The following is a 25,545-nucleotide window of genomic DNA, read 5'->3' as shown; positions in this document are numbered from 1 at the left end:
CTACTCCATGCCCCCTCCACACCCTCCTCCTCCACCTCCTCACCCCTTGCACATGGGCTCCGCCGTGGGAGGAGGCTGGTTGCACCACCCCCACCCAGAACTCTACTGCCCCCCTCCCCCTGCTCCTCTCACCCTGGCTCCCTGTAGGGACGGAAGCTCCAGCCCTGGAGGTCCAGGGAGGGAGGCCAGGGTGACTGGCCCCACATACGTGCCCTCTGTAGGGCCTCTCGCTCTCGGAGACCCAGCTGGCCCTGACTGCCGTGGGGCTGGGGGAGGGGGAGGTAAGGACTCTAAGGGAGCAGACAAAAGTGGAGGAGGTCGAGGAGGAGCAGGGGATGGCCCATCTGCTAACCAGCAGCTCCAGAACGGCAGCTGCCAGAGAAAGAACCAAAACCAGAATCTGCTTCAAAACCAGGTCCAGAACCAGACTTACCAGCAGCTTCAGGGCTATGGAAAGGCTGATAGACCACCTGACTGGAGCCACAACCACCAGGAGAACAACCACCCAAACCCCCAACCCCACCACCCTCACCCCGGCCCAGGGCCTCAGTCTGGGCCTCGCTCCTGCAGCCTGGAGACATCCTCCAGAGGAGATCTGGAGGTCATGGAGGTCTATCGACCCTCCCTGCCTCTAGATGCCCAGGGACCTCACCCTGTCGCTGGGCATGGAGCCTCCAGGACAAGCTCCTATGCCAGCACCCCTCCTTTCAAAGACTGTTACCACTCAGGTCCTTCTGAGGGTAAAGGGGTGGCATCAGGCAGTGGGGGGGCACAAAAGCAGGGGCAGAAGGTTGCCAGGATACGGCACCAACAGCACAGCAGCCATGGCTCTGGGTCAGAAGGCCCAGGGTCTGATAAAGGGAAGGAAGGGGGGAGGCAGGGTCAGGGGGGGGAAGGGGGGGTGGTTTTGGGGTACGGTCAGATGCCCCCTTCGAACCAGTCCTGGGTGGGACGGGGGCAGCAGGAGGAGCACAAGAAGATGCCCCACCACCCAGAGAGTTACAGTGAAGTGAGGGGGGACACCAAGACTCAGAATCCCCCCCAGGACCAACCCCAGCCCCACCCCTCTTCCCGCTCCTCCCCTCACCCCATGGGCGAGGGCAACGCAATGAAGAACCTGATGAACTACAGCTCCCAGCAGCCCTTGCTGTTACCTCAGCGGAGCCCATTTGGGGGCCTGGGCTGTCTGAAGCAGGGTGGGAACCGTATGGAGAGGGGGGAGCGAGGCGTCACTCCCCAGGATCCCCCCAAGCAGCCCCTTCCCCCACGCAGGGGTTCAGCCAGCGAAGGGGAGAGGGGGGAGAGAGGGGGGAGGGAGGCAGGGGAGGCACACGGGGAAGGGGAGGTGCGTCAGCCCCCAGTCGGTATAGCAGTGGCAGTAGCCAGACAGAGAGAGCCCCCTCAGCGCCCCCCGGACCCCCCTCCAGGACACAGCAGACAGGGCAGGGTGCTGCCCAGTGTGAAAGGTGAGAGGTGGTTTAATGTTTGTTTGGATTAGCTGTGAACATCAGTCACTTCTCTGAGTGTGTTTGATTTGCAGCACTGAGCACGGCTGAGAAACACGTTCATTTATGATTCATTAATAACATTTGTGTGGTGCTTGTTTTCGGTTCAATAAACTTTATTTTGCACAATTGTAATTCGAGAGCAACAGTATATAATTCTAATCTGTTTGGCATGTTGGCCAGGTTATAGAAAGCTGTGTTGCAAGGTTCTGGAATGCTGACAGGATTTGGAGGGTTGCCAAATATGCTGACATGATATCCCTCTTTGTGTGTCAGGTGTGTCTCGTTCAGTGTATCCGCTGGGCCGGGAGGCGGAGGAGCGGAAGAGAATGACAGAGGAACAGCTTAGCCTTCATCACCTGGACAGAGACCGGGAACTGCTCATCAGGTATGCTCACGTACAAACACCAACAGACCCACAGGAAGAACCTTCTTCTCTCTGTCCTTACAAGGCAAATTCACAGGAGCTTTAATCTTATATTTTCCTCTCCATTTCGCTCTCCGTCTCTCTCCCTCACTATAGGGTTTTGCCTCAATCAATGCCCCCCCCCCCCGCTCCCGCCCTTGCTCTCTTTCTAGCTGTCTCTCTGATGTGGTTTGTGTGATGAGGTTTGATGCATTAAGGAGCCTGAAGATCTGCTGCTCTGTCTGATGGGCAAAGCACCTGTCTCTCATTATCTGACATCAAGACAAGACAAGGACCCTCCTACCTTTCAGTTCCTTGTGATCGTTGATGATAATGGAGATGATGATGATGATGATGATGATGAGATGTCATTGTCCTTGGCAGGGAAAACAAGGAGAGGGTGGAATTTGCCAGGATACATCCCTCCAGCAGTTGCCATGGTGACCTGACTTCTCACCTCCTCGTTGCTGGGGGGGCCAGCCAATTAGGCGCCGACCCTACAGCGCATACCCATCCAGCCCACCACCATTGGATGCAGCGGACAGGAAGTCCCTCCCTCTGGATGGGTCATTCCTACGGTGAGGAGAATTAATTAACAAAGGATTAGTTGAGGATTGGTTGATCAGCCGTGTCTAAATGTCACTTCTGACAAATACTTTTGCTGTGTGTTTATTCTATAAAGGATAACACATATTCATTAGTAACTCATTAACTCTAAATGTTCATACTATCCACCTTATGATGCCAATTAGAAGACATGTAATATTGATTGGTCAGCCGACCAGTTGATCTGCTCATCGATTGGTTCCTGATCGATTGAGCCATGGTTTGCTGTGTCTCCAGGCCTGAGTCATGCAGCGCTGCACCAGAGTTTGGGCCCAGGGTTCGGCCAGGGTCTCCCCAGCCCCCTGCAGTCTGTGCTCCCCCTGGGACAGGACCCCAACACACCCTTGGTAGTGCTGCCCAGTGAGCCTGGGACACACCACCCCTTGGGTAAGACCTTTAGATGCACACACACACACACACACACACATATATGAAGAGATACACATGTACACTCATACACACCCTACTTTGCACATTGAACTTCCACACTGTCTGTCTGTCTGGTCTGTCTGTCTGTCTGTCTGTCTGTCTGTCTTCCTCATCCTGTGACTGGGGCTGTGTCACTTCTCTGGATCCATATGAGCACCATGTGTTTATCACAGTGAAATGGTGTCTTAAGTCCCTCCGTTACTGGCTTGTTAATAGTTTGACCAAATGGAGCAGCAGCTATCCAACCACAGCTGCTCAAACAATAGGATGTTCAAATAGTTGTCACGGGTGTGTTGGTGTGTGAGTGTGTGTTTATTAATGTCAGAGAGAAAAAGAGACATTCTCTGTCACTGTCGAGTGTGTGTGTGTGTCTCAAGTGAGTGTGTGTGCCCGCATGTGTGTCTGTGTTAACGCTGCTTTGCAAACAGGCTGTGAAATTTAATTATCTCCCTGCTCCCTTGCCTCGCTCCGTGGGAGTTCCTGCAGAGAGGGGAAGTGCATCCACTGAACCCTTCCCCAGGGAAACATTAGCCCACTCAGGCTAATCTCACAGAACAAAGGTTCCCAGCGACAAGGAAGCCAATGAGGGATGTGTGAGTGTGTGTGTTTTCTGTGTGTGTGTGGGTGTGGTGGTGTGTGTGTATGTGGAGGGGGGCACGGGCGTGCCTAACTTTGCATGTGTGTGTGTTCTTGGGGAGGGTGGGACTTGGAGGAAAAGTGTGTCTTGCACATAAAGACGGAGCCATGAGCAAGGGAGAGATAAAGAGAAGGAGAGAAGCCAGCGAGGGGTGTGGGGGAGAGATGGCTAAACATGGTGGGCTGGGCCTGATGGCTAAACATGGTGGGCTGGGCCTACAACCTCAAGGTTAAGGCCAAACTGTTCCGAAAAACACTGCGGCTTTGTTTGTGCATGATATTCAGAGTAAGAGTACTATTCTTGGTCAAAATATCCCTCTATATGTCTCTCTTTTTTCCCTCCTTCCATCCCTCCCTCTCCAGACGTCATGGATCAGTCTGGACTGTGGTCTTCGGTCTACGGAGGCCGAGGCCCCTCCCCTCACCTGCAGCATCACGCCGTGTACTCCCGCTCCCCGTTTCTACGGCAACAGGAGCTTTACGCCCTGCAGCATCAGCACCAACAGCAACGGGCAATTGAGCACATGCACCGTCACTCCCTCTCACAGGTAACACACACACACCTGACATCACACACACACCTGACATCACACACACACCTGACATCACACACACAGACAGTACGCATGAAGACACACACGTCTGAACCCAGCCCACACACAAGTGGGAAACGGATGCACACTACAGAAACACTTCACAATCTTCCCACCATGCAATTATGAAACTGTTTTGCACATTTGGATCAGTGAGGAAACACAGAGCACAAGTGAAATCCCAGTTGATATTCTCACTTCCTCTGGTTCTACATTGCTGCAACATTGCTGAGCCAGCCGTATCACTTACGTTTGGTTACAACAGGGTTTCAACACAAGCAGCTACGAGACTGAGTTTCTTAAGAACAGGAAAATACATTGCAGCCCAACGGTTTCAAGTCTGTTTTATGAGTGTGCCATCAGCCTTTCTTCTTCTGCTCTCTAACCTGTATTTTTCTCTTTCTTCGTCTCCCCTTTGATCTCTTTCATCTCTCCATTTATACCCCCCCCCACCCCTCCATCCACAGAGAAAGACAGAAGACCACCCCGTGATGGTGGACAACTCTCCTCACGAGTCCTCGCGGTCCTCCCGTGGCACCAAACCTTTCTCCCACACCCCTCCCCCCAAGACCTCAGTCTCCCCGGGGGGCTGTCCCAGCAGCCGCCAGTCGCCCTGCTACCACTCCCCGTCCAGGAGGCCACACCCCCAGAACCCTCTAAACCCCGCCCCCAGCCCTGCGGCCGCAGCTCCCCGTTCCCCGGCGCTCAGTCCCGCCCCCTCGCACCTGTTGAAGGGGCAGGAGCGAGGGGAGAGGGGGGAGGGGCAACCGCCTCAAGACTACCCACAATCCCTAGAACCAGGTAAGATTGGACTTACATTTTTTTACTTATCTGTTTTATAATTTTTGTTTTTTTTGGGTTGGTTTAGGTGCACTTCAATGGGCAAATGTTAAGTGACATTACTTGTAAAAAGGGCTATACAGACACCATTTTAATTGATTTCATAACCCTGGAGTATCGAATGTGGATGAAAAATGTTGACGCATAGAGCGAGAGACTGAAAGAGAGAGGGAGAGAAACAGCCAGAGAGAGAGAGAGAGGGAGAGAGAGGGGTGGGAAGAGGAAGACCGAGAGAGAGGCGACAGAGACAGACGAAGACGAGGAGAGGTTTTCTTATCCCCGCTCTGCAGTGGAGGAGAGAGCAACATTCAAACATGTCATCAGTTCCCAAGGTTGGGGCCCGTACCAGTCTCCACACGGAGATAGAGAAAGACAGATCCACAGTGAGAGGCGGAGAGAGGGAGACAGAGATAGAGGAGAGAGACACATGGACAGGGGGGCAGAGTAGCGAGCAGAAGGGAAGAAAGGAAAAGCGTGTGAGCGGGTGCATGGGTAAAGAAGAGAGAGGGGGTAAGGATAAGGGGAGAAGAAGAAGAGAAGGGAAAAAGGGAGATACTGCCACAGAGATAAAGAAGCTTTGGTCTTTGATGCATGTTTCACTTTGATTTGGAAGAAAGCATTTGAAGCAGAGACAGACCCTTACTTAGTCGGTGTGTCCTTGAGTGTGTGTGCGAGTATGTGTGTGTGTGTGTGTGTGTGTGTGTGGGGGGGGGAATCAGGAACAGGAGACAGTGAGGGAGGTAACTCTTAAGGTCAGAGAGATTATGGACTCTTTATTTCTCACAGAATGATAGTGCATGTGTGTGTGTTTGTGTGTTTGTGTGTGCATGCAAACATTCTCTAGCATGTGGGGGAGGTCAGTCAGGCCCCCTTATCCTTCAGGGGTCCTTGAAAGGCAGCTGGCGGAAGGATATGCATTCATCTGGCGGTGTTGTCAGGGAGGCGGAGGGATACCATCAATAACACAGCTCTGGGGTGACAGAGCCGGCATTGCAATCACAGCCAGACAGCACTGTGTCATCAATATCCTACCTAGGCCTGCACACACTGGTATATACAGTACATACAGTATATTGCCCTCGCCCACACTTACGCACACACACCCAGACACTGCTATTTCTGCTGTACTGCTCGGTTTACACCACAACTGACCAATCACCATTACTCTTCTGTACCTAAATGAGGACAAGGAACAAGGAAGGAAACTATGATTGATTGTTTGACTTATTGGTTGATTAATTGTTTGGGCTGTTGATTTGTTGATGGATTATTTAACTTTTTCCCCCTTATTCCAGACCTGCCGCCGGTGTACACTTACCCTCCGATCACCGTGGGTTACAAGGCTGGCCCCTCCCCCCAGGAGGCCCAATTAGCTGGGCATGTCATCATGGAGGCGGAGCCAGCCGAGCCAGGTCACAAGTCCCACCCACTCGGTCGCCCAATCCGGGGTGTTTCTCAAGCGGAGGATGAGAAGGAGGAAGAGAAAGAATGTGAAGCTGCGGAGTCCAGAGAACAAATCAAAGGAGAGCATGAAGGAAAGAGAGCAGAGATGAGAGGTTTGACACCCGAGACTCCGGAGTCCTCCAGTGACACCAAGCCCCCGACAACAACAGTATCATGCCCCTCCCCGACCCCAGCCCTTTCACCATCCAAAACCCCTGTCCCTGCTCCAGCCTCCCCCCAAGACCTACACCAGGCCCAGGACACGGAGCCCCCTAGGGGCTGTCTGGACCGGCTATCCCACATGGAGGACACACAGCCAGGCCAGACGCAGAAGGAGGAGGACCGAAAGGAGGAGAGGGAGACGGGTGAACAGAGGGAGTCCCCCCCCTCTGAATGTACTGTCTCTGTGCCTCTGGAGCTGATAGGAGAGGAGGGGGAGAAACAGGAGGAGGAGAAAGACAATGAGGAGGAGGAGGAGGAGAAGGGAAACCCCGCAGAAGGATGTGTGGATTTGATATCCCCCCCATCACCTGCCTCCCCCGGCCCCCCGCCTGCGGCCCCCGACACAGCGGCCCAGCTTCAGGGAGCCTGCATCTGGAGCCTGGAGCTCCTGATCGCCGCTGCCCTGTGCGCCACCAGAGATGCCCGCTACCCCCCAGCGCCTCCCACCTCCACCCCTCTCCAGCCCTCCACCCCGGCCCCTCACCTGGGCATGGAGATCCTGGGGGAGCTGGCCGATTTGGAGATACAGCAGAGGAACCGGGACAAAGAGAGGGAAGCGGGAGGTGAGTGTGTCCAAAAAAAAAACTTCAGACAGGCCGACACACACACACAGACACATCCCTGCTGACCGTCAAGCTTCCTTCCTCACTCTCTCCTGTTTTCATGTGAAGATGAGATGAAACTCTGGGAGGGGGGAGGGAAGGAGAGAGAGAAGAGGGGCTGTGAAGGGGAGGGGGATTTGTATAGGCAGGGAGTTGTATATTCAGACAGATGAATGCGCAAAGAGATACACACACGCACACGCACACACACCCAAACACACACACACACATGTGCACACACACGCAGTCTCACTCATCACTCCCCCAGGCTCTAGAGTGTTGCTTTGCTAATTAGTCTCTTTCGTTTAAAACACTTCTTCTTTAAATGTTCCTCTTTTCCACGCATCCCTCTGAGAGTGTGTTTATTTATGCCCGTGTGTGTGTGTGTGTGTGTGTGAATTTGTTTGTGTGTGTGTGTGTGTAAGCTGGTAAGTAATCCCAGATGAGTCTTTGTTCCCCTCCGTCAGTGTCTGTGTGTCTCTCCACCACACAGCCTCTGCTCTCCTCCTTTTGTCTGCCTCTCTCTTCCCTCGCTCCACTCTTCCCTCGCTCCTCTCCCAGAGATGTAATCTGCTGTGTAAATCCTGCTCTAGCAAGCCGCGCTGACGGAATTAATAAGTGTAAAAATCATAAGACGCTGAGCAGCTGTGTGTGTGTAAGCGTGTGTGTGTACGCGTGTGCGTGTGTGTACGTGTGTGCGTGTGGTACGCAATCCTAATGGGTGTGAAATGGATAAGGCCTGTTATGACAGAAAAGATATACTGTGGTCAGTAAATTATATCTATTGACCCAGCCCCCCCCCCCCCCCCCAACAAAGAAAAAAGGAACACACACTCACCCTCTTCTGTATATTCAGCTGTAGGAAAACAAGAACCTTTAGTTGGTATTTTAGTATGTCTATTTTGCTAACACTCTATGTCTGAAAACCCCATCCTGAGCGGTCCCTTGTTGGCGTGTTGTGTTTAATTAACAGTAAATTCATCTGTGGATGAGTAGGCAGTCACAGCTTCCTATCAATCCAGCAGCGTTTCGTTCTACTTTGAGGTGTGTGAAAGGCATCTCCAGTTTAGTTTAGCCTTCATTTGTGCCTAATCAATCGGACTAGAATTATTGGAGTTATTAAATTGTATCAGTGTTGCACGTACTTAACCACATTGCTATCGTATTGCGATACTGTGTATTGTGACCTTTGTATGGTAATATCATGTGTGTGCCTGGGTGTGTGGTTGTGAAAGGAAGGGATCTATTGATTGTGGCCATCCTCAGGGATGCTATACTAGGCATGGTGATGTCAGTGGTGATGTCACCCAACCAGGGTAACCAGACCCCCTCATTGGTCCAGAGGTCTGATAGACGAGACGCCACTGACCTCTACAAATGAGGATAACTCTCTTTCACTCTCTCTCACTGTCTATCTATTTCTCAAATCCGGAATTATACATTTATTTTGTTCATTTGATTAACCCCAAGCTTACTTTTGTTTTACCTCAATGCTTGTTCAACCTGTATGCCGTCCCCTAACTTTTGATTTGTCTGTCAAACACACACACAGACACACACACACTTACACTCAGAGGTTTTAATAATGTCAGTGTGTAGGCCTTTCAGCTCCAGTGCCAGTGTCTCAAAGGTGCTGTCGTAAAACCAGACACCACTTACTGACACGGCAGACACATACGCCCCTCTCTCCTCACTCCTTCTCTCTCTCCTTTTATCTCCTTCCATATCTCTCTCTTTCCCCCTCTCTCTCTCTCTCTTGCCTTTTCTCTCTCTCTCTCGCTCTTTCTCTCTATGCCCTAAAACCCGCATGTCTCAGTACCTCCCCCTTCTCATCTCTTTTCACTGTGTGTGCGCGTGTGTCTCTGTGTGTGCGCGTGTGTCTCTGTGTGTGCATGTGTCTGTGTGTGTGTGTGTGTGTGTGTTTCTCCTCTCCCTGTAGGGGAAATTGGATTGTGTCCATGTCCGTAATGAGGAGATGTAGAAGAATAAATAGATAGCTCAATAAACACTTTGCCTCTTATTGCTTCTCCTCCCCTTTCCCTCCATCCCTCCCTCTCTCTCACTTTGTCTCAAACACTTTCCCTCCCTTCCTTCTCTCTCTCTCACACACAAGCTGTCCAACCGTGTCTGCGCAGCTCAGCAAAAACAGCCTCTCTCTGTGTGTGTGTGTGTGTGTGTGTGTGCGTGTGTTTGTGTGTGTGTTTCATGAATATTCTGTCTGATCTGCTGGCTTGGTTGCGACAATGACAGAGTTAATGACAGTGATAGATGTAGAGACAGTGCTCTCCCTCTCTCTCCCGTCCACTCAACTGATGAGATATTGTGTGTGTGTGTGTGTGTGTTTGTGAGGAGAATTTGTCTCCAGCCCTAAATTTGAATCCACTCCATCAATTTACTTGACAAAACAAAGAATAAATCCCTAAACTCTCTCTCTCCCTCTCTCTCTCACAGGAGAGGATGTGTTGACCTTTGACCTGCAGAGCCTTGCCACCCTAGCGGTTGCTCGGGCCCTGGAGCTAGGGGGTGGGTCCACACCATCAGGGGAGGGACAACAGTGTCCAATCAGGAAGAGACTCAACCTGCGCAGGAAATGCAGCTGGACACCCCGCCCTGAGCCGGTAAACACATACACACAAACACACACACACACACACAAACACACACACAAACACACATACATGAAACAGCTTTCACGCAAAATGCACAGCGTTAATCTGAACTGCAGCATGAAAGAGTCTTCAATGTGAAATAATGTTGTCATACGTTCTGTTGGGTAGGTGTGTCCAGTGAAGGCTGCCATGGAGACGATAGGAGGGGAAGAGCTAGCCATGCGGGTCCAGCTAGCTGAGATACAGCGACGCTACAAAGAGAAGCAGAGAGAGCTGGCCAAGCTGCAGAGAAAACACGACCACCAGTCAGTAACACACACACACACACACAGAACACAAGACACACAGACAAAACCGACTTCCACGCAAACATGCACGTGTGTGTGTTGTAACCTCTCCTTCTTCTCATCAGGAAGGAGGAGACGTCTCGTAGTCCTGCCCGGCGGGGGCCTGGTCGTCCTCGGAAACGCAAGTCTACCCCCGGTCCCTCAGCCCCAGACGACTCAAAGAGACTTAGGTGTGTGTGGGTGTGTGTGTGTATACATGTTTGTGCGTCACAGGCCTGGAATTTGTCAGTGTTAATTTCAACATTCTTTATGCTCTTGCTGAGTGGGCACTGATAGGAGAGACATTATACAAACTCACTCACTCACACACTCACTCACTCACTCACTCACTCACACACAAACGCACATGCACACACACACGCACCATGAGGGTATCTGTCCCATGTTGTAAACCTGGAATGTTTCTAATTGAGAGGACTTAATAGATTAATCAGGCCAGATGAGGCTCTCATTAATCATCATTAATCACATTTAATCATATTTATCACTTCCATTGATTATGTCCTGACTCTGTCTAACCCCGGACCAGATTAATATAGCTGGACAAAGTCCCCATGTAAAGTTATCACAGTGATGAATGACTTACCACCCCCCGCCCTACACACACACTCATATCCCTAACGACTTGTACACACACACACACACACACACACACACACACACACATACACATGCATACATACACACACATACATACACACACATACACGCATACAGCTAACACCCATCGTCCCTCATACACTTTACACACACACACACACACACTGATGTATGCAGGCACACACACACACACGCAGCCAGTGTTCAGTCCACCCAGTGATAAATGTGTTAAGTCTGTCAGTGCTCCACCTCTCCTAGTGTGCCTTGCTAAACTGATTAAAGAAACTCAAGGTTTATCACGGTTACTACGGTGATTAAACCACGCTAATGAAAACGACAACACAGACAGGCGTATGCAATCACATACACACACCCATACACACACACACACACTCTTTCTCTCTCTCAACAGACATACTACACAGTGACATTCTACAAAGAAAATACACACACACACACACACACCAGACCCCGGCACACCCTGTATGTGTTTAATTAGTTAAGCTGTCTGGTACGTGACTGAACACCTTTTTCTTTAGTTATTATGAAGTATCTGATCATGGATTCATCCTTGAGATGGAGAGAGGAAGGCAGGAAGGAAGCAAAGAAGAACAGGAATTGTGTGAATAATGAGAAACAGAGAGAGAAAGAAACATCTCACACCCACCCACACACACAAACACACATACACACACACAAGCACACACAGTCCTCTTAGTAAAGATGTGACATGGGTCTAAAATCGTGGCTTAGTGGCTCTGTAAAGGTTGAAAGGTCAGGGATCAGCCGAGGAGGTCGGGAGGAGCTGGGGGAGGGGCGGGGCAAGAGGTTAGGGATTGTGGGTGTGGGGGTGAATGGACTGTAGGGAAGAGGTAGAGAGTTGGGTGAGGGGAGCAAGGGTGTGAGGTCTGTCCGTGTGTGGAGGGGTGTTCGGCTGGTTTGTCTGATGAGGAGGTGAGGATGCCGGCAGAGCAGAGGTCTTCCTTCTCCGACGTGAATGTGGGACCTTCTACTGCTATTGGTTCTTTACCTCCCACGGTGTCCAATTACAACACACACACACACACTCTCTCTCTTTCTCTTTCCACGCACTCCTTCACTCTTCTGTTCATTGTTTTGTCCGATTCCTTTCTTTCTTCTACTCCTCCCGCTTGATCAGTGCATCCTTCCCCTCGCTATCCTCTCCTCTCTCCCTCCTCTCCCCCCCCACCTTCGTTTCATCCACTCCCCCCTCCTCTCCTTTGTGCCAGACACTCCTCTCTGGGCATATAGTATTCACCTGCATCAGACACCAGCTGCTCTCAGCATGTGTGTGTGTGTGTGCGCGCATGAAAGAGAAGAGCAGAGAGGGAAAGATGTGGGGCTATAGAAGGAGGGATGGAGGGAGCAGAGAGGGAGAAGGAGAGTTGTTCAATAGAGGTTAGTGTTTATTGATCCAACCCTGGAGCTCAGGTTAGTGGACAGATGCCCCTGAGAGTGTTCCCTCTCTCTCTCTCTCTCTCTCTCACTCTCTCTCTCTCTCTCTCTCTCTCTCTCTCTCCATCTCTCTCTATCTCTCTCTCTCTCTCTCTCTCTCTCTCTCTCTCTTCTCCCCTTTCTAGCTTCTCTTCTATTTTTTCTTTTCTGTTTCTCTTTTTTATAATTCATTTTTCTTCTCTTTCCCCCCCTCTTTCTCTTGTTGTTGTCTCACTTCCCCCTCTCTCTCCCCCTCTCTTTCTTTCTCCCCCCCTCTCTCTCCCCTCCTCACTCATATTCTTTCCTTGCTCTCGTCTACTCAATCTCTTAAGATCTCCTTCCCCTCCTCCCAAGGTGTTTCTGCAGAACTGTCTCTGTGTCTTCCGTCAGAGTGTACAGGAGGGAAATCCCGCCTCTCAAAAGAGAGAGAGAGGGAGGGAGGGAGGGAGGCAGGCAGGCAGAAAGAGAAAAATTAGGAGGGTTATACAATGTCCCCCTTCCTTCTTATTCTTTTCTCTCTCTCCCTCCCTTCCTGTATTTTAGGATTGCACTTGAGGATGGAGTGGGTGTGGCCAAGCAGAGGAAGAGGCTGACCAATCAGGTGTTCAGTGGTCTAAAGGCAAGGCGGCGTGGTCGCCCAAGCGCCCTGAGCTCCAGGCTGGTCCGGAGGGTCACCCAGCTGAAACAGAAGGCTGTGGCCCAGAGAGGTTCACCATCAGCGGGCATGCTGCGCCGCAGGGGTGCCCCTAGGGCTGGAGCCCGCTCAGAGAATCACATGCACGGAAGACAGAGTGTCACTGGTGAGAACACATATGAAGCCTTGAACATATGCACACACACATATGCACACACAAGCACAAACACACACACACTTATACACCACTCCAAACCTTTCAGCCGATCCAGCATCAGGCACCCAGCAGGACTGGACAGCCAATCAGGACATGAGGAGGAGAAGGGGGCGGAGGCCAAAGGTTCAGATGGGGGGAGCTCCGACCAGAGTGCTCCAAAGAGGGGGCGCGGTGTCTGAGAAGCTGGACGCGAACGAGGGAAAGAGCAACAGCGAGAGCTCTGCACAGGGTGAGTGTGTGTGTCTGTGTGTGAGTGTGTGTGTGTGTGTGTACATGGTGCACACGAAGTGGCTTACAGTATTCGACCGGGGTTTTATTGGAACAGCTGAGATGAAGACGAAGGTCGAGATTGAGATGACAGCGTGCGTCACGCCGTCGGTCGGTCCGCGTGCGTCCGTGTGTGTGCATGTGCGTGCTGACACGTGTGTGCCTGTGTGTTTGCCGTGCGTGTGTGCGAGCGTGCTTGTGACGCGTGAGCGCTGTGAGAGTGAGACATCTCCCCGTCCCTGTGGGCTCCCCTCTCACTTTCCCCGCTCGTCTGTCACGCCGTTAAAAAACGTTAACAACTCGCCACAGGCATGCGGCCCCCGAACCCACGCCGTAACGTGAGACCCGCTTGCACCTCTTTTAGAATGTCACACCCGTGTCCCCTACAACCACCCCAAAATCCCCTACGCCCCCCCCCCCCCGCCCTCTCCACACCGCCCAACCTCGATAGCCCCCCCAGACAGAACTGTAATGAACACATTCAACTCACTCACAACTTAGCTGTCCCTGATTTCAAAGACTTTCGTTGGCCGTTATGTGTGTGAGTGCATGTGTCAGTCTGGAGTGTCACTGCCTTTTCCTGTGGGTGTTTGTGTGTGTGTGTCTGTGTGTGTGTGTCTATGTGCCCAAGCAAGTGAGTGAAAGTGTTGACGAGAGCACCATGTAAGTGACAAGTGTGTCAGCGACGTGTCGACACCCGACCCCTCAGTCAGCCACACACAGCTGCCAATAAAGATCAGCGTGTGTGTGTGTGTGTGTTCATGTGACATTTGTTTCCCCAAACTGCACCAAGGGGACCAGACCTTGTTTACTGGGGATGATTCACAGTTAGCCCAGATTAACCCTGAGACAATGCTAGCTATGTGTGAAGCCCACACAGGTGAACACCTTGGATCTAGATTGATATTCTGCTACAGTTTGTTCTCTGTCTCCATCAGATCAATGTTCAGACACTGAAATCCTTCATGTTTCAGCACATGCGTGGTAACTTGTGGTAGCATGTGACTAGAAACAGAGAGAGGAAGAGAGAGAGAGAGAGAGAGAGAGAGAGAGAGAGAGAGAGAGAGAGAGAGAGAGAGAGAGAGAGAGAGAGAGAGAGAGAGAGAGAGAGAGAGAGTCTTTGTGTGAGTGATCGCTAAGCTACTGCAGATGTCAATACCTTGTCAATACCGTCAGATGAAGCACAGATCTGGTAGAAAGGTTCAGATAGTTTCGGATGTATCACATCGATCACTGATCGCTTCCACAGAGGAGGAAGAGGAGGAGGACGGCAGCTACGACAGCGAAGTCGGCGCTGGTGACATCAAGAGGACTTCATCATCCTCCAAAGACTGGCCTCCAACCTCGGTCGCCATTGGTGTTTATGTGCCTTCACCCACAAAACTGCAAGCCATTCAGAAAGCCAGAAGCAAGAGATCTGGATTTCAAGGTGAGAAATAATGGAACTTCCGGGACATGTTAGAGAAGATTCTACTCTGTTTCCAGTTTGTCATTGAAACTGTGTTCCTGTCCCAGGCATTGTGAGCATGCCCAGTTCAGACCTAAGGAGGAGGTCCCCCTATGAGCCTAGGCCCGGTGCTAAAGTGAGACGACACCCAGACCTCCAGGACCTCCAAGGGACCAGGAGAGCCTCTGTATCCAGCTGGGTGGCCCCTCTGGCAGGCTGCAGTCTCACTGACAGCAGGGGTCACCATGGATCTCTGACATCAGCCAACAGAATTAACAAGGAATCAATGAAGAGGGGCGCCAGATTTCAAGGCATTCTGGGAAAGGTGAGGATTTTGGGAGGTCAAAAGTTGGAGGGCAGAAAGCAGGATGATAGGAACATGTTCTGTGATTGGTTGTCCTGTCGGCTGTCACAGAGTTCCCTCTCAGAAGAGATGACTAAATTCAAGGGTCGTGTCTGCTTGGATAAGGGGTGATTGAAATGTGCACATGTTTACATGGTACCTATGTGTGTATGCCGTGCACTATTATTACTGTTAGTCATTTTGGACCTGCGTGTGTGTGTGCAGAGGAGAGCCTGCTGGTTAGAGACTGATGCCCTGAGAAAAGAGACCTCCAGAGGCAGGAGAAGCAGGGGCAAGCAGGTGAGGGGGGCAGGAGGGAAGTGAGGGGCAGGGGGGGAGGGGCAGGAGGAGCAGGAGGGCCAGCTGAGGGGCAGGTGAAGGGCAGGAGGGAGGTGAGGTGGGGTAGAAGAGAGAGGAAAGGAGTTAATGAAGATTAGAGCGATCCCACTCCTTCGCCCCGGAAGCTATGAACCTGTAAGCACCAGGATGCCGGTCTTCTCAACCTAACCATGGGCTGAGCACCTGGCATCTGTTGGCTGATTCATGCTTCCTCTCTGTGTCAAAGGATACAATGATACTAGCTGAAACTCGTCCTGAGAGAATGTCGTAAACACACACGCACATGACCATACAACCTAGGAGAAAGACACTCGCACGCACACACACCCGTACCATCTTAGTGGTTTGAGTAATCTTCTGTAGCCTCTGGTGACGAAACTTCTGTCACTAAAATATATGATCTCTATCTATGGAAAACTCCCTAGATAAACACACACACCATTCTTCCTGGTGTTTCGTTAGAAAGGCAAAATACAGGCAGAAACCTGTAGAACTAGCTAACTTTAATGGTCTGACAACTCATCAGTCATCATTAGATAAACTGGCTTAGACAGGAATGGACCAGGGCCTTGTGTGTATGTGTGTGTGTGTGTATGTGTGTGTGTGTGTATCTATGGAGTTTTCCACAGATACGGACCAAATATAACCAAATGACATAAGTTTTAAGTGTGTGTTTATCTTGTGAATCTTTCCTTCTGTGGGATAAAAAAAACCTAGTGTGTTAATCTCAACTAAATGGGTATATACAAATACTTCCTGTTTCCTGTCCAGACCAAGGGGCATGCGGTGAGTCGCCTGCTCGAGAGCTTCGCCGCTGACGAAGGCTTCCGATTGGATGAAGAGAGCAGCTTCTCTGAGGGAGAGGAGGAGGAACTAGATCATGCACTTCAAATGCACCGAGTACCAGGTAAAAGAGCACACCCACACACACACTAACACACATCATGTTTATGTGTCTATAACCACCCCCCCACCCCCCTCCCATCTCTCCCCAGCCGTGCCAAACTGTGTCCTGAGCAGAGAGATGCTGGTAGATGGTCTGAAGGTGCTCATCTCAAAGGAGGATGAGCTGCTGTATGCTGCTGTGGTCCACACCTTGGACCTACCGGACATGTAAGTGTGTGTTTGTGCGCGTCTGTGCGTGTACTCCATCTCCCCCTCAAGATGTTTAACCCCGAGGCCCCCTCTCTGATCCAGATTCAGTGTAGTTATTGATGGGGAGAGAGGAAACAGACCCAGGATCTACTCTCTGGAACAACTCCTGCAGGAAGCTGTGAGTCTCCCTCCCTCTCTCTCTCTCTCTCTCTCTCTCTCTCTCTCTCTCTCTCTCTCTCTCTCTCTCTCTCTCTCTCTCTCTCTCTCTCTCTCTCTCTCTCTCTCTCTCTCTCTCTCTGTGTGGCAGTATGTGACCGGTCCTGAACTCACTGTGTGTTGTGTGTTGTCCAGGTGCTAGACGTGCGCCCTCAGACTGAGGTGATCCTGACTGCAGGGACGCGTGTCTGTGCCTACTGGAGTGAGCGCTCCCGCTGTCTCTACCCTGGATACGTCCACAGAGGTGACACACACACACATACATCCATGCACACACACACACACTCACATACATCCATGCACACGCACACACACACACACACACTCACATACATCCATGCACACACACACACACACATACATCCATGCACACACACACACACTCACATACATCCATGCACACACACACAAGCACACACTGACCCTGGTCCCTGTGTGTGTTAGGAGGGCCAGGTGAGGAGGAAAAGGAAGGGAGTGTGATGGTGGAGTTTGATGATGGAGACAGAGGAAGGATCTCTTTGCCCAACATTCGACTACTGCCCCCGGGCTACCAGATACACTGTGAGTACACCAGCACGGAGGCATGAAGGGAGGATGGTCATCTTGATCATGGCACTACAAAATCAGACACCATGAATCTGTTCCTAAGGTCTCTCTCTCTCTCTCTCTCTCTCTCTCTCTCTCTCACTCTCTCTCTCTCTGTGTCTCTCTCTCAGGTGCGGAGCCCTCCCCAGCTCTCCTGGTCTCACCTGGTCGCCGGGGATACCAAAGTTCCAGCCAGGAGCGGAGAGACACACCCATCACAGAGAGTCTGGCCAATGGGGAGACAGGAGCAGGAAACCAGGAGAAGAGACCAGGTAAACGTTCAGGGAGCCCAAGACGACCAGAGTCCTAACACTGGAACATACCTAGCACCCCTCCCCAGTCAGCCAGCCAGACACGTGATGAGAAGGACTTTGTCAATACTGACTACTGACTACTGTCAACATGTGGTTAGGAGCAGTTGGTCACACAAGTCGGTGTGTTTTGCGCTTCAGTTAGCTTTAGTCACTATAGCCTGAAGCCAAACTGCCACCTGGGTTGGACATACTGGTTGGACCAGCTCTCTCTTCCTCTATCACACTCTATTTAGCTCTTTGTCTTTCTTTCTTTGACGAGATCTCCTCCAGACAAACAACAAGATGGTTGTTGTTATTAGAGACTGTTATTGGCTCACCTGACCCAGGAGGGAAGATGAAAGAGAGCTACAAAATAAACCTGTTCTCATCTGCTCTGTTCTTCTTCCCTCTCCAGTGGGCCGGCCTAAGAAGATACGTTCAGAGACCAAGAACCCTGCATCGTCATCCGCAGACAACGCAACCAAAGGCAACACTTCCTCGTCGACCTGGTTGTCCTCAGTGAGCGCTAATGTCGCTAACAGGAAGAGACCTCCTGTGGACTTCTTCCTGTTTAATGGAACATCCAGGAAGTCCCAGCGTCGCATGAGGGAGCGCGACCTCGGCGTGTTCCAATGCCCCGCCCCTCACTCCCTGGCACCACCCACCCCTCTCAAAGGCATCTTTAGCTCCTCCTCCTTCCAGGTGGACTCGTTCAGCAGCATTGCCAACAGTTACGCTACCTTCGGAAGCCGGCCAGTTACCACAGCGACACCCCTGGGGCTGAGGGACCCCTCGACCGCTGGAGCAATGTCAGCCCCTTCCTCTTCCTCCTCCTCCGGCAGGAAGTTGATGGAGCGGGACAGGAAACAGTTCATGGTAAAGCTAGACCACGAGGGTGTGACCTCACCCAAGACCAAGAACAGCAAGGCTCTCCTTCGCCTTGGGGGCAGGGGGAGCACTCCCTCACTCAGGTACATCCACCCCCCCATCCCCCCAAAGGAGGGGAAGAAGGGAGGACGAGGCGCGCGAGAGAGCGCAGGCTCCAGGGCTGAGGTCGTTCTGAAGGGAGCTCCGGCTCTAAGAAGGGCTGTGCCCTCGTCTGGTCTGGGTGGTCTGGGGGCCGAGTTTGGGCTGGATTACCCGAGCGACTGCCCCAGCTCCTACTCCGAGCTGGACGAAGATGACGACGAGGAAGGTCAGGATGACGACGAGGAAGGTCAAGGCGACGAAGACGAACCCGGGCGGAGAGCTGCAGCGACGTCGCTCCGCGGAGGGCGTTTCCTCTCCCGCCTCTCCGTCTGCTCCTCGTCCACCTCCTCGTCCTCCTCCTCCTCGGGCTCCCTCTCGTCCTCCTCCTCCGTCTGCTCCTCCGACAACGACTCCTCCTACTCCTCAGACGAGGAGACGTCATCCGTGCTCCTGCGCCGAGCTCTGCTCCAGCAGGACAAACACAAACACAGACACACGCTGACCCCTGACCCCTCCCCCAAAACCGCCCCTGCAGCCTCGGCACTGCCACACGCCTACGTCACCAAAACAGCCGTGGCCGTCCAGGGGTCAAAGGTCAGAGGGGAGCGGATGGAGGACCGAAAGGAGTATGTATCCAAGGGCAAAAGTAACACTAACCCAGCCAACCCCACAGCCAAAAGGAGCGCACACCCACTGCCCCCCCAGGTCTCTGACAGCCATGGCGACCTCCAGAGCAAGCCACCCAAGGACCCCAAACGACAGAGGATGTCATCACCTGACCCCCGGCCCAACATGGCCGCCCACCTGCCCAATCGGCAGCTATGGAGCTGGTCAGGAGAGCCCACTCAGGTAAGGACATCGATCTCTGGCGTGTCTTTGACACACTGAGTCTGTGTTGATGTGTTAAAAGGTTATAAGGTCAAAAGACCTCTACCGGAATGCATGACGTGAATCCCTGAGGTGTTGTGAGACTGAAATGCCTTCCTCTCCCCCCCTCCCCCCCCCCCCCCCCCCTTTAGAGGCGCGGTCTGAAGGGTAAGGCCCGGAAGCTGTTCTACAAAGCCATTGTGCGTGGCGGGGAGACGGTGCGCGTGGGGGACTGTGCCGTGTTCCTGTCCCCCGGGCGCCCCCAGCTGCCCTACGTGGGCAGGGTGGAGTCTCTCTGGGAGTCGTGGAGCGCCAGCATGGTGGTCCGGGTCAAGTGGTTCTACCACCCCGAGGAGACGCGCCTGGGCAAGAGGCACCGCGACGGCAGGGTGAGGAGCAGGGAGCTGTCTGTCCGTCAGCCCATCTGTCTGGGTGTCCATCTGTCAGTCCATCTGTCTGTCTCAGTTTAATGAGAGACAAATAGATAATGGACTATTAGTATAACAAGGCAACTGTAGAGTGAGATTGGAAGAGAAAACAAGATTGATAGTTGTCACACTGAGATGTTTCGGAATAATTTGCATGACTTAAACATTTGCACGTTTTTAGTATGTATTCCATTGCATCTAATCAACTATACAAATACAATTTGAATGGAATTGATTGGAATAACTAACCAATAATCCATCATCTTTCCTCTCCACCCAGCATGCATTGTACCAGTCAAGCCACGAGGACGAGAACGACGTCCAGACCATCTCCCACCGCTGCCAGGTGGTCAGCAGGGATGAGTACCAACACCTGATTGGCCGACGCAAGCCAGGGGGCGGGACCCAGGACCTCTTCTACCTGGCTGGAACCTACGACCCAACAACAGGCCAGCTGGTCAGCGCAGAGGGCGTGGCCATTGTGTCCTAGCAGAAGTACAGAGGGTAAAAGAGAACCTTCAAGACAACTGCCCCCTTCCTCAACTTAGGCCTCCTTCTTACTCTTTGGTACGGAGAACAGCAGAGAAAAGATGGATAAGATGAAGAGAAGGAAAGAGAGAGTGAGGCATTAGAGGGTATCTGTCACCGGCCATGGTGTTCTGTTAATGGGACAGGGAAAGGTCTGGTCCGAACCCAGAAGAACCTGGAGCAAAGAACCTGTCAGGTCCTGGTGTATTAGCCATGGTGTGGTCTGAGGAGGCCCTGTGCAGGTTGTTCTCTGTTGGGGTAGAACCCTAACCCCACCCTGTTGGAGTAGAACCCTAACCCTGCCCGTCCTTTGTGTGGATAGTGAACGCACCCTTCTATAGTGTGCTGCACTGTGGGGTTCAGGGGAGTCGCTCTGGAAGACCTCTCAAGAAACAAGGACCACACCACTGCTGGAAACACAGACTGTCAGACTCCGAGAGAGGAAACCATGTATCTCCATGGATAGTCACTCCACTCCAGTCACTGAAAGAGCTAAATAAACTGAGGGAGAGACTGGGAGAAGGAGAGAATGTGTCTCTCCACACTGGTTTAATGGTCTTAAAGGTCTCCCTGACCACAGTAGTTTTATTATTGTCATGACTGAGGAATCCCAACAGGACCAAAAAAACACAAAAAAAACACTGTAGTTCTGATGTGTGTGTGCTTGTGCGTATGAATGTGTGTGCTCAAGCACACTAAATGTAAAACGCCCTCAAAGTCTTTAAACACTTTAAAAAAGGTAGATCTTATGAATATTAGTTCATCAAATGATTTACAAAGAGTCTTCTCTGAGGAGGCAAAATGAATGATTTTCTCCAGTCAAGCCATACACCTCAATACCTCTCTCCAACCCTTCAATTCAGGTGCATTCATGTACAGGCGGATTGCTCCTTAACCTTTGTGTACAGCATAATGTTAAAACTGTAAATAATATACATATATAATATAGACTAGGAGAGTTACTCTTTTTTCAAATTATAATTTTTTTTGGAGGGGGGGGGCTTTTTCACTTAAGGGGAGGGTAAATGCCCTCTTTCCCTGCACTGAACAGGTTGTGTCTAAATGCCACAGGGAGAGGGAGGGAGTGTGGAGTGTAAATATGGTTGTACATACGTCAGGGCAGGACTGGACTGATAGTCGGACTGTGGGGAGTGACGGTGGGGGGAGGGAGAAGGGCTGTTTTTGTATGAAAAGTTGAAAACCTTTTTCTGTGTGTGTGTGTGTGTGTGTGTGTGTGTGTGTGTGTGTGTGTGTGTGTGTGTGTGTGTGTGTGTGTGTGTGTGTGTGTGTGTGTGTGTGTGTGTGTAAAAGAGAGAGAAAGCGAGAGAGAGAAAGAACACCATTGTTTGACCTGTTTTTTATATCTCTCTTTTGGGTTGATCATTATTTCTGTCATGTGATTTACTTGTGGGCATCACATGCTGAGAAGAAACAGTTTCTACTTGTCACTGGTCATTCTGTCTACCCGGAGGAGTGTTCCTGGATGTAGACATTTATACGGCCTCAAAGACAAACCAAAGCTCTTCTGAGTTCACGTTTCAACATTTTAGAATTGCAATATGTCAAACAGTTCAATCAAATCTGAATCTGGGAACTCATGCAATTATTGTCATATTGGTTGTCGGAAGTTCCTCTCGTGGATTGGAGACGTCTAACTGATGTTGTCAGGAGTGGTTTGGAAAACACTGTTGACACATTGTCAGCACGTTGCCTGGCAGATGCACTTGAAGGCTCCATGGTAACCGCCATGGCATCGCGTGACTGTGAAGGACAATCAGAGCCAATCAAAGAGGCCGATGTTGAGAGAAAAGAGAAAAAAGGATCAAATCAAATTGTGCTTCTTGTCACTTTTCTTCCTGCTTTGCCAAAAAATGTATGTCTTTTATCTATTTTGTATTTTATTTTGCCATTATCTGACTGGTATGCAAGCCTGTAATGACTGTCTGACTGTTGGTGTAGGGTTTGTAAAGTGAGAACATAATGCCTTTGTCATCTGACATTTACTTTTTTTACAACAATGTTGCTGTTACACTGCAAAGCAAAAGCTTTAAGATAACTCGAATGTGAAAATCCATTTAAATGTAACTTCATGGGTCTTTAACATATTTTTTTTTAAACTGTATTTTCTTAAAGAAACACTGGATTCAAGTCTGGACATCACAGTAAGGGAAGTGATCATCATCAATGCGCAACATGTTTTTGAGACCCACTGGAAACGTCTTGGTATGGTTGACAGCCAGTAAAGGCTAGAACACATTGTTTTCATCATTGTTGGAAATAATATTAAAATGTTTCCTATGTAAAAAAAACAAACAGATTATTTATCTTAATTTTATTGCCTTTTTCGCGTTTCATTAAATAAAGATACTAAAACATTGAACGGCTGAGGGTTTCGATTTCAGGTCTTCAGTTCAGTCATTTGTCACTGAAGAATGGAAAAAAAGAAAAGAGGGAGGATGCGAAATGTATATGAAACTGTATCTGTGTGATGAGAGAGAGAGAGAGAGAGAGAGAGAGAGAGAGAGAGAGAGAGAGAGAGAGAGAGACAGAGAGAGAGAGACAGAGAGAGAGAGAGACAGAGAGAGAGACAGAGAGAGAGAGAGAGAGAGAGAGAGAGAGAGACAGAGAGAGAGAGAGAGAGAGAGAGAGAGAGGGGGGGGGGGGAGGGTCCTCAGGCGGTACAGGTGGGTCAGGCATTCACTAAAATGAAAACGGAAAAGAACCATTAAGAACACAAAGAAGCCATATAATTTTACTCCTGCAAGAACACACTGATTTCCAAAACCTGTGTGTGTGATAGTGAGAGAGAGAAGGAAAGAAGAAAAGAGGTGCAGACTATCCCCTAAAGACTATAGAGTTTCTGGGACAAAGTGCATAGATTTACACTGTTTTATTAGGGACTTCCTGTGACAAATTCTCACCTTTTTATCACACTGCAACTAACTCCTTTGTGACTGCGCTCATTGCAACATTAAGGTCCTAGCCATACCTACGGCCTTATATTACAGTGTGGTTGACTTGTGGCAACTCACAAAATATAGCATTCTCCAGAACAATCCCCTCAGTTTACTCTGTCTGCCTCAACAGCATTGGAACGCTTGAGTCACCCACTTTCTGAGTGACTGATCTAATGGTGCCTAGCTGCAAGTATGGTTCAGTCGCTTACACACACTTTGAGTCATGGTGTGTATGTGTGTTTTCAAGTCAGTAATACATACATTTTGTCTTGTGGTATGTGTGTGTTTTTTTCTCTTTTTTTGTGGGCTGTGTGGGTGGTTTATCTCCTATTGAAAAGATAGATATGAAACAGGGTGTCTGGCAGTCACACACTAATAGGCACACACACATGCAGGCACACACACACACACACACAAACACACACACACACACACTCAGCCACACACAAACTCAAACACACACTAAACCACACAGCACATGGTGTTTGACATCCTTCTCTCGGCCCCCTAGCTAACCATCGCCTTCAGAACACACAGACATTAAGTGCCGTCTTTGACTGCTTATCAGCAGGTTTGCATTGGGCTTATCTGGTTGACATTGTTAAACTACTTTACCCAGAATGCAGGAGATAGGGGTACAATGGGAGGCCAGGGCTGCCCTCGAGGTTAATGACTGAGGGCTTTCAAATGCAAAAGAGTAAACAATGTGTGTGATTTTGTGTGTGTCTGTGTGTACACACTTGTGTGTGGGTGTGTGTGTGGGTGTGTGTGTGTGTGTGTGTGTGTGTGTGTGTGTGTGTGTGTGTGTGTGTGTGAGAGAGAGAGAGAGAGAGAGAGAGAGAGAGAGAGAGATGGGGGGATAGGGAGTTGGGGAAGGTTATATGGTCAAAGTTAAGCTAGGGGTTATAGCAAGGTGCAGAGTGACTGTGTGTGTGTGGGTGAAAAGTGGGAGGTTGTTCTTATATATACAGATATAGCCAGTGTATGTCACTGGCCTGAATGAATGGTTGTCAGCTGCAGTTTGTGTGTGTGTGTGTGTGTGTGTTTGTGTGTGTGTGTGTTTGTGTGTGTGTGTGTGTTTGTGTGTGTGTGTGTGTGTGTGCTGGGTATTTTGGGGTCATATGGTGTGGGAGTAAGAAGATCACCTCTTCTCTACCTCACCTCATCCATCGTCCACATGAGCTTGTGTGAGCTCACTGCACAGATCCATCTATGGCTAAACATGGATTGTGTGTGTGTGTGTGCGCGCACATGTGATAGAGAGGACTTAAGGATTGGATGACTACAACACCACTCTGGGTTGCATTGGTCGTGCACTATTACATATGGTTACCTAATCCCTGAATTGTGGTTCAGTTCACTTCAGTCACTTGGTACGGTTCATGTAGAGAGGAGAGAAGGAAACGAAGCAAGGTCCTAATGAAAGGAGGAAGCGTGGGGAGGAGAGGAACCGAGGAGAAGAGGCTGTTTGGAACCCGTGGGAGTGTGGCAGGAGAGGTGTCACATGAGGCTGCATGATTCATGGAGCCTGTTGACCTCTTCCTGGGGGACAGCCAATGGCCGGGCAGAGTGAGTGAAGTTGGTGTGAACCTTGGACGAGGTGAGCTGGAAGTGTGTGTGTTTGTGTGTGTGTGCGTGTGTGTGTGTCTTGGACATGGATGCCACAGATCACAAAGTAACACTTGTCACAGTCCGCAGGTGGAGACTGTAAGCATTCCGGTGGCCAGGAGAGGATCTAAACCTCCAATAACAGGTGTCTCATCATCAGACCAAGAGCCTAGTAAACACCAAGGTTTACAGGTCTCAGACAGGTCCGTCTCGTCCTCAGACCAAGGTTATAAGCTCCAACACATCCAAGTGGCTAGCTGTAATAAACCCACACCCCAAAGGTGAAATCGTCATTTTAGAGTGCACTTTAAGAGTGACAAATATGTGAGAACACACCATGCACAAACGTTCTGATTTCTGTGGTAGGTTTCATGCATATCAGCTCAGTCCCCAGCCCAGCCCTGGGGCTCTGGAGTCTGAGAGGGGTGTTACATGCAGACTTGGCAGACGCTCATGCAA

The 25,545-nt window shown here is 50.6% G+C and overlaps 1 protein-coding gene across 1 annotated transcript; it reads left to right on the top strand.

The window, feature by feature from the left end:
• Positions 1 to 922: 922 nt before the first annotated feature.
• Positions 923 to 22,895, top strand: bahcc1b (BAH domain and coiled-coil containing 1b). Its single transcript, XM_062474355.1, has 24 exons — positions 923 to 1,466; positions 1,782 to 1,893; positions 2,296 to 2,489; positions 2,755 to 2,904; positions 3,946 to 4,130; positions 4,643 to 4,976; positions 6,311 to 7,243; positions 9,734 to 9,900; positions 10,060 to 10,196; positions 10,304 to 10,408; positions 12,837 to 13,093; positions 13,191 to 13,373; positions 14,661 to 14,840; positions 14,927 to 15,183; positions 15,427 to 15,501; positions 16,312 to 16,447; positions 16,536 to 16,653; positions 16,738 to 16,813; positions 16,987 to 17,095; positions 17,296 to 17,412; positions 17,568 to 17,708; positions 18,145 to 19,547; positions 19,718 to 19,954; positions 20,274 to 22,895. Exons 1-24 carry the CDS (start codon positions 923 to 925, stop codon positions 20,481 to 20,483), a joined length of 6,360 nt encoding a protein of 2,119 aa, XP_062330339.1. The 3' UTR covers positions 20,484 to 22,895.
• Positions 22,896 to 25,545: the final 2,650 nt, after the last annotated feature.

Source organism: Osmerus eperlanus, chromosome 12 (genome assembly GCF_963692335.1).
Source record: "Osmerus eperlanus chromosome 12, fOsmEpe2.1, whole genome shotgun sequence".
NCBI lineage: Eukaryota > Metazoa > Chordata > Actinopteri > Osmeriformes > Osmeridae > Osmerus > Osmerus eperlanus.
Note: the sequence above shows the minus strand (reverse complement) of the source record. Positions and strands in the feature narration are given on the sequence as shown.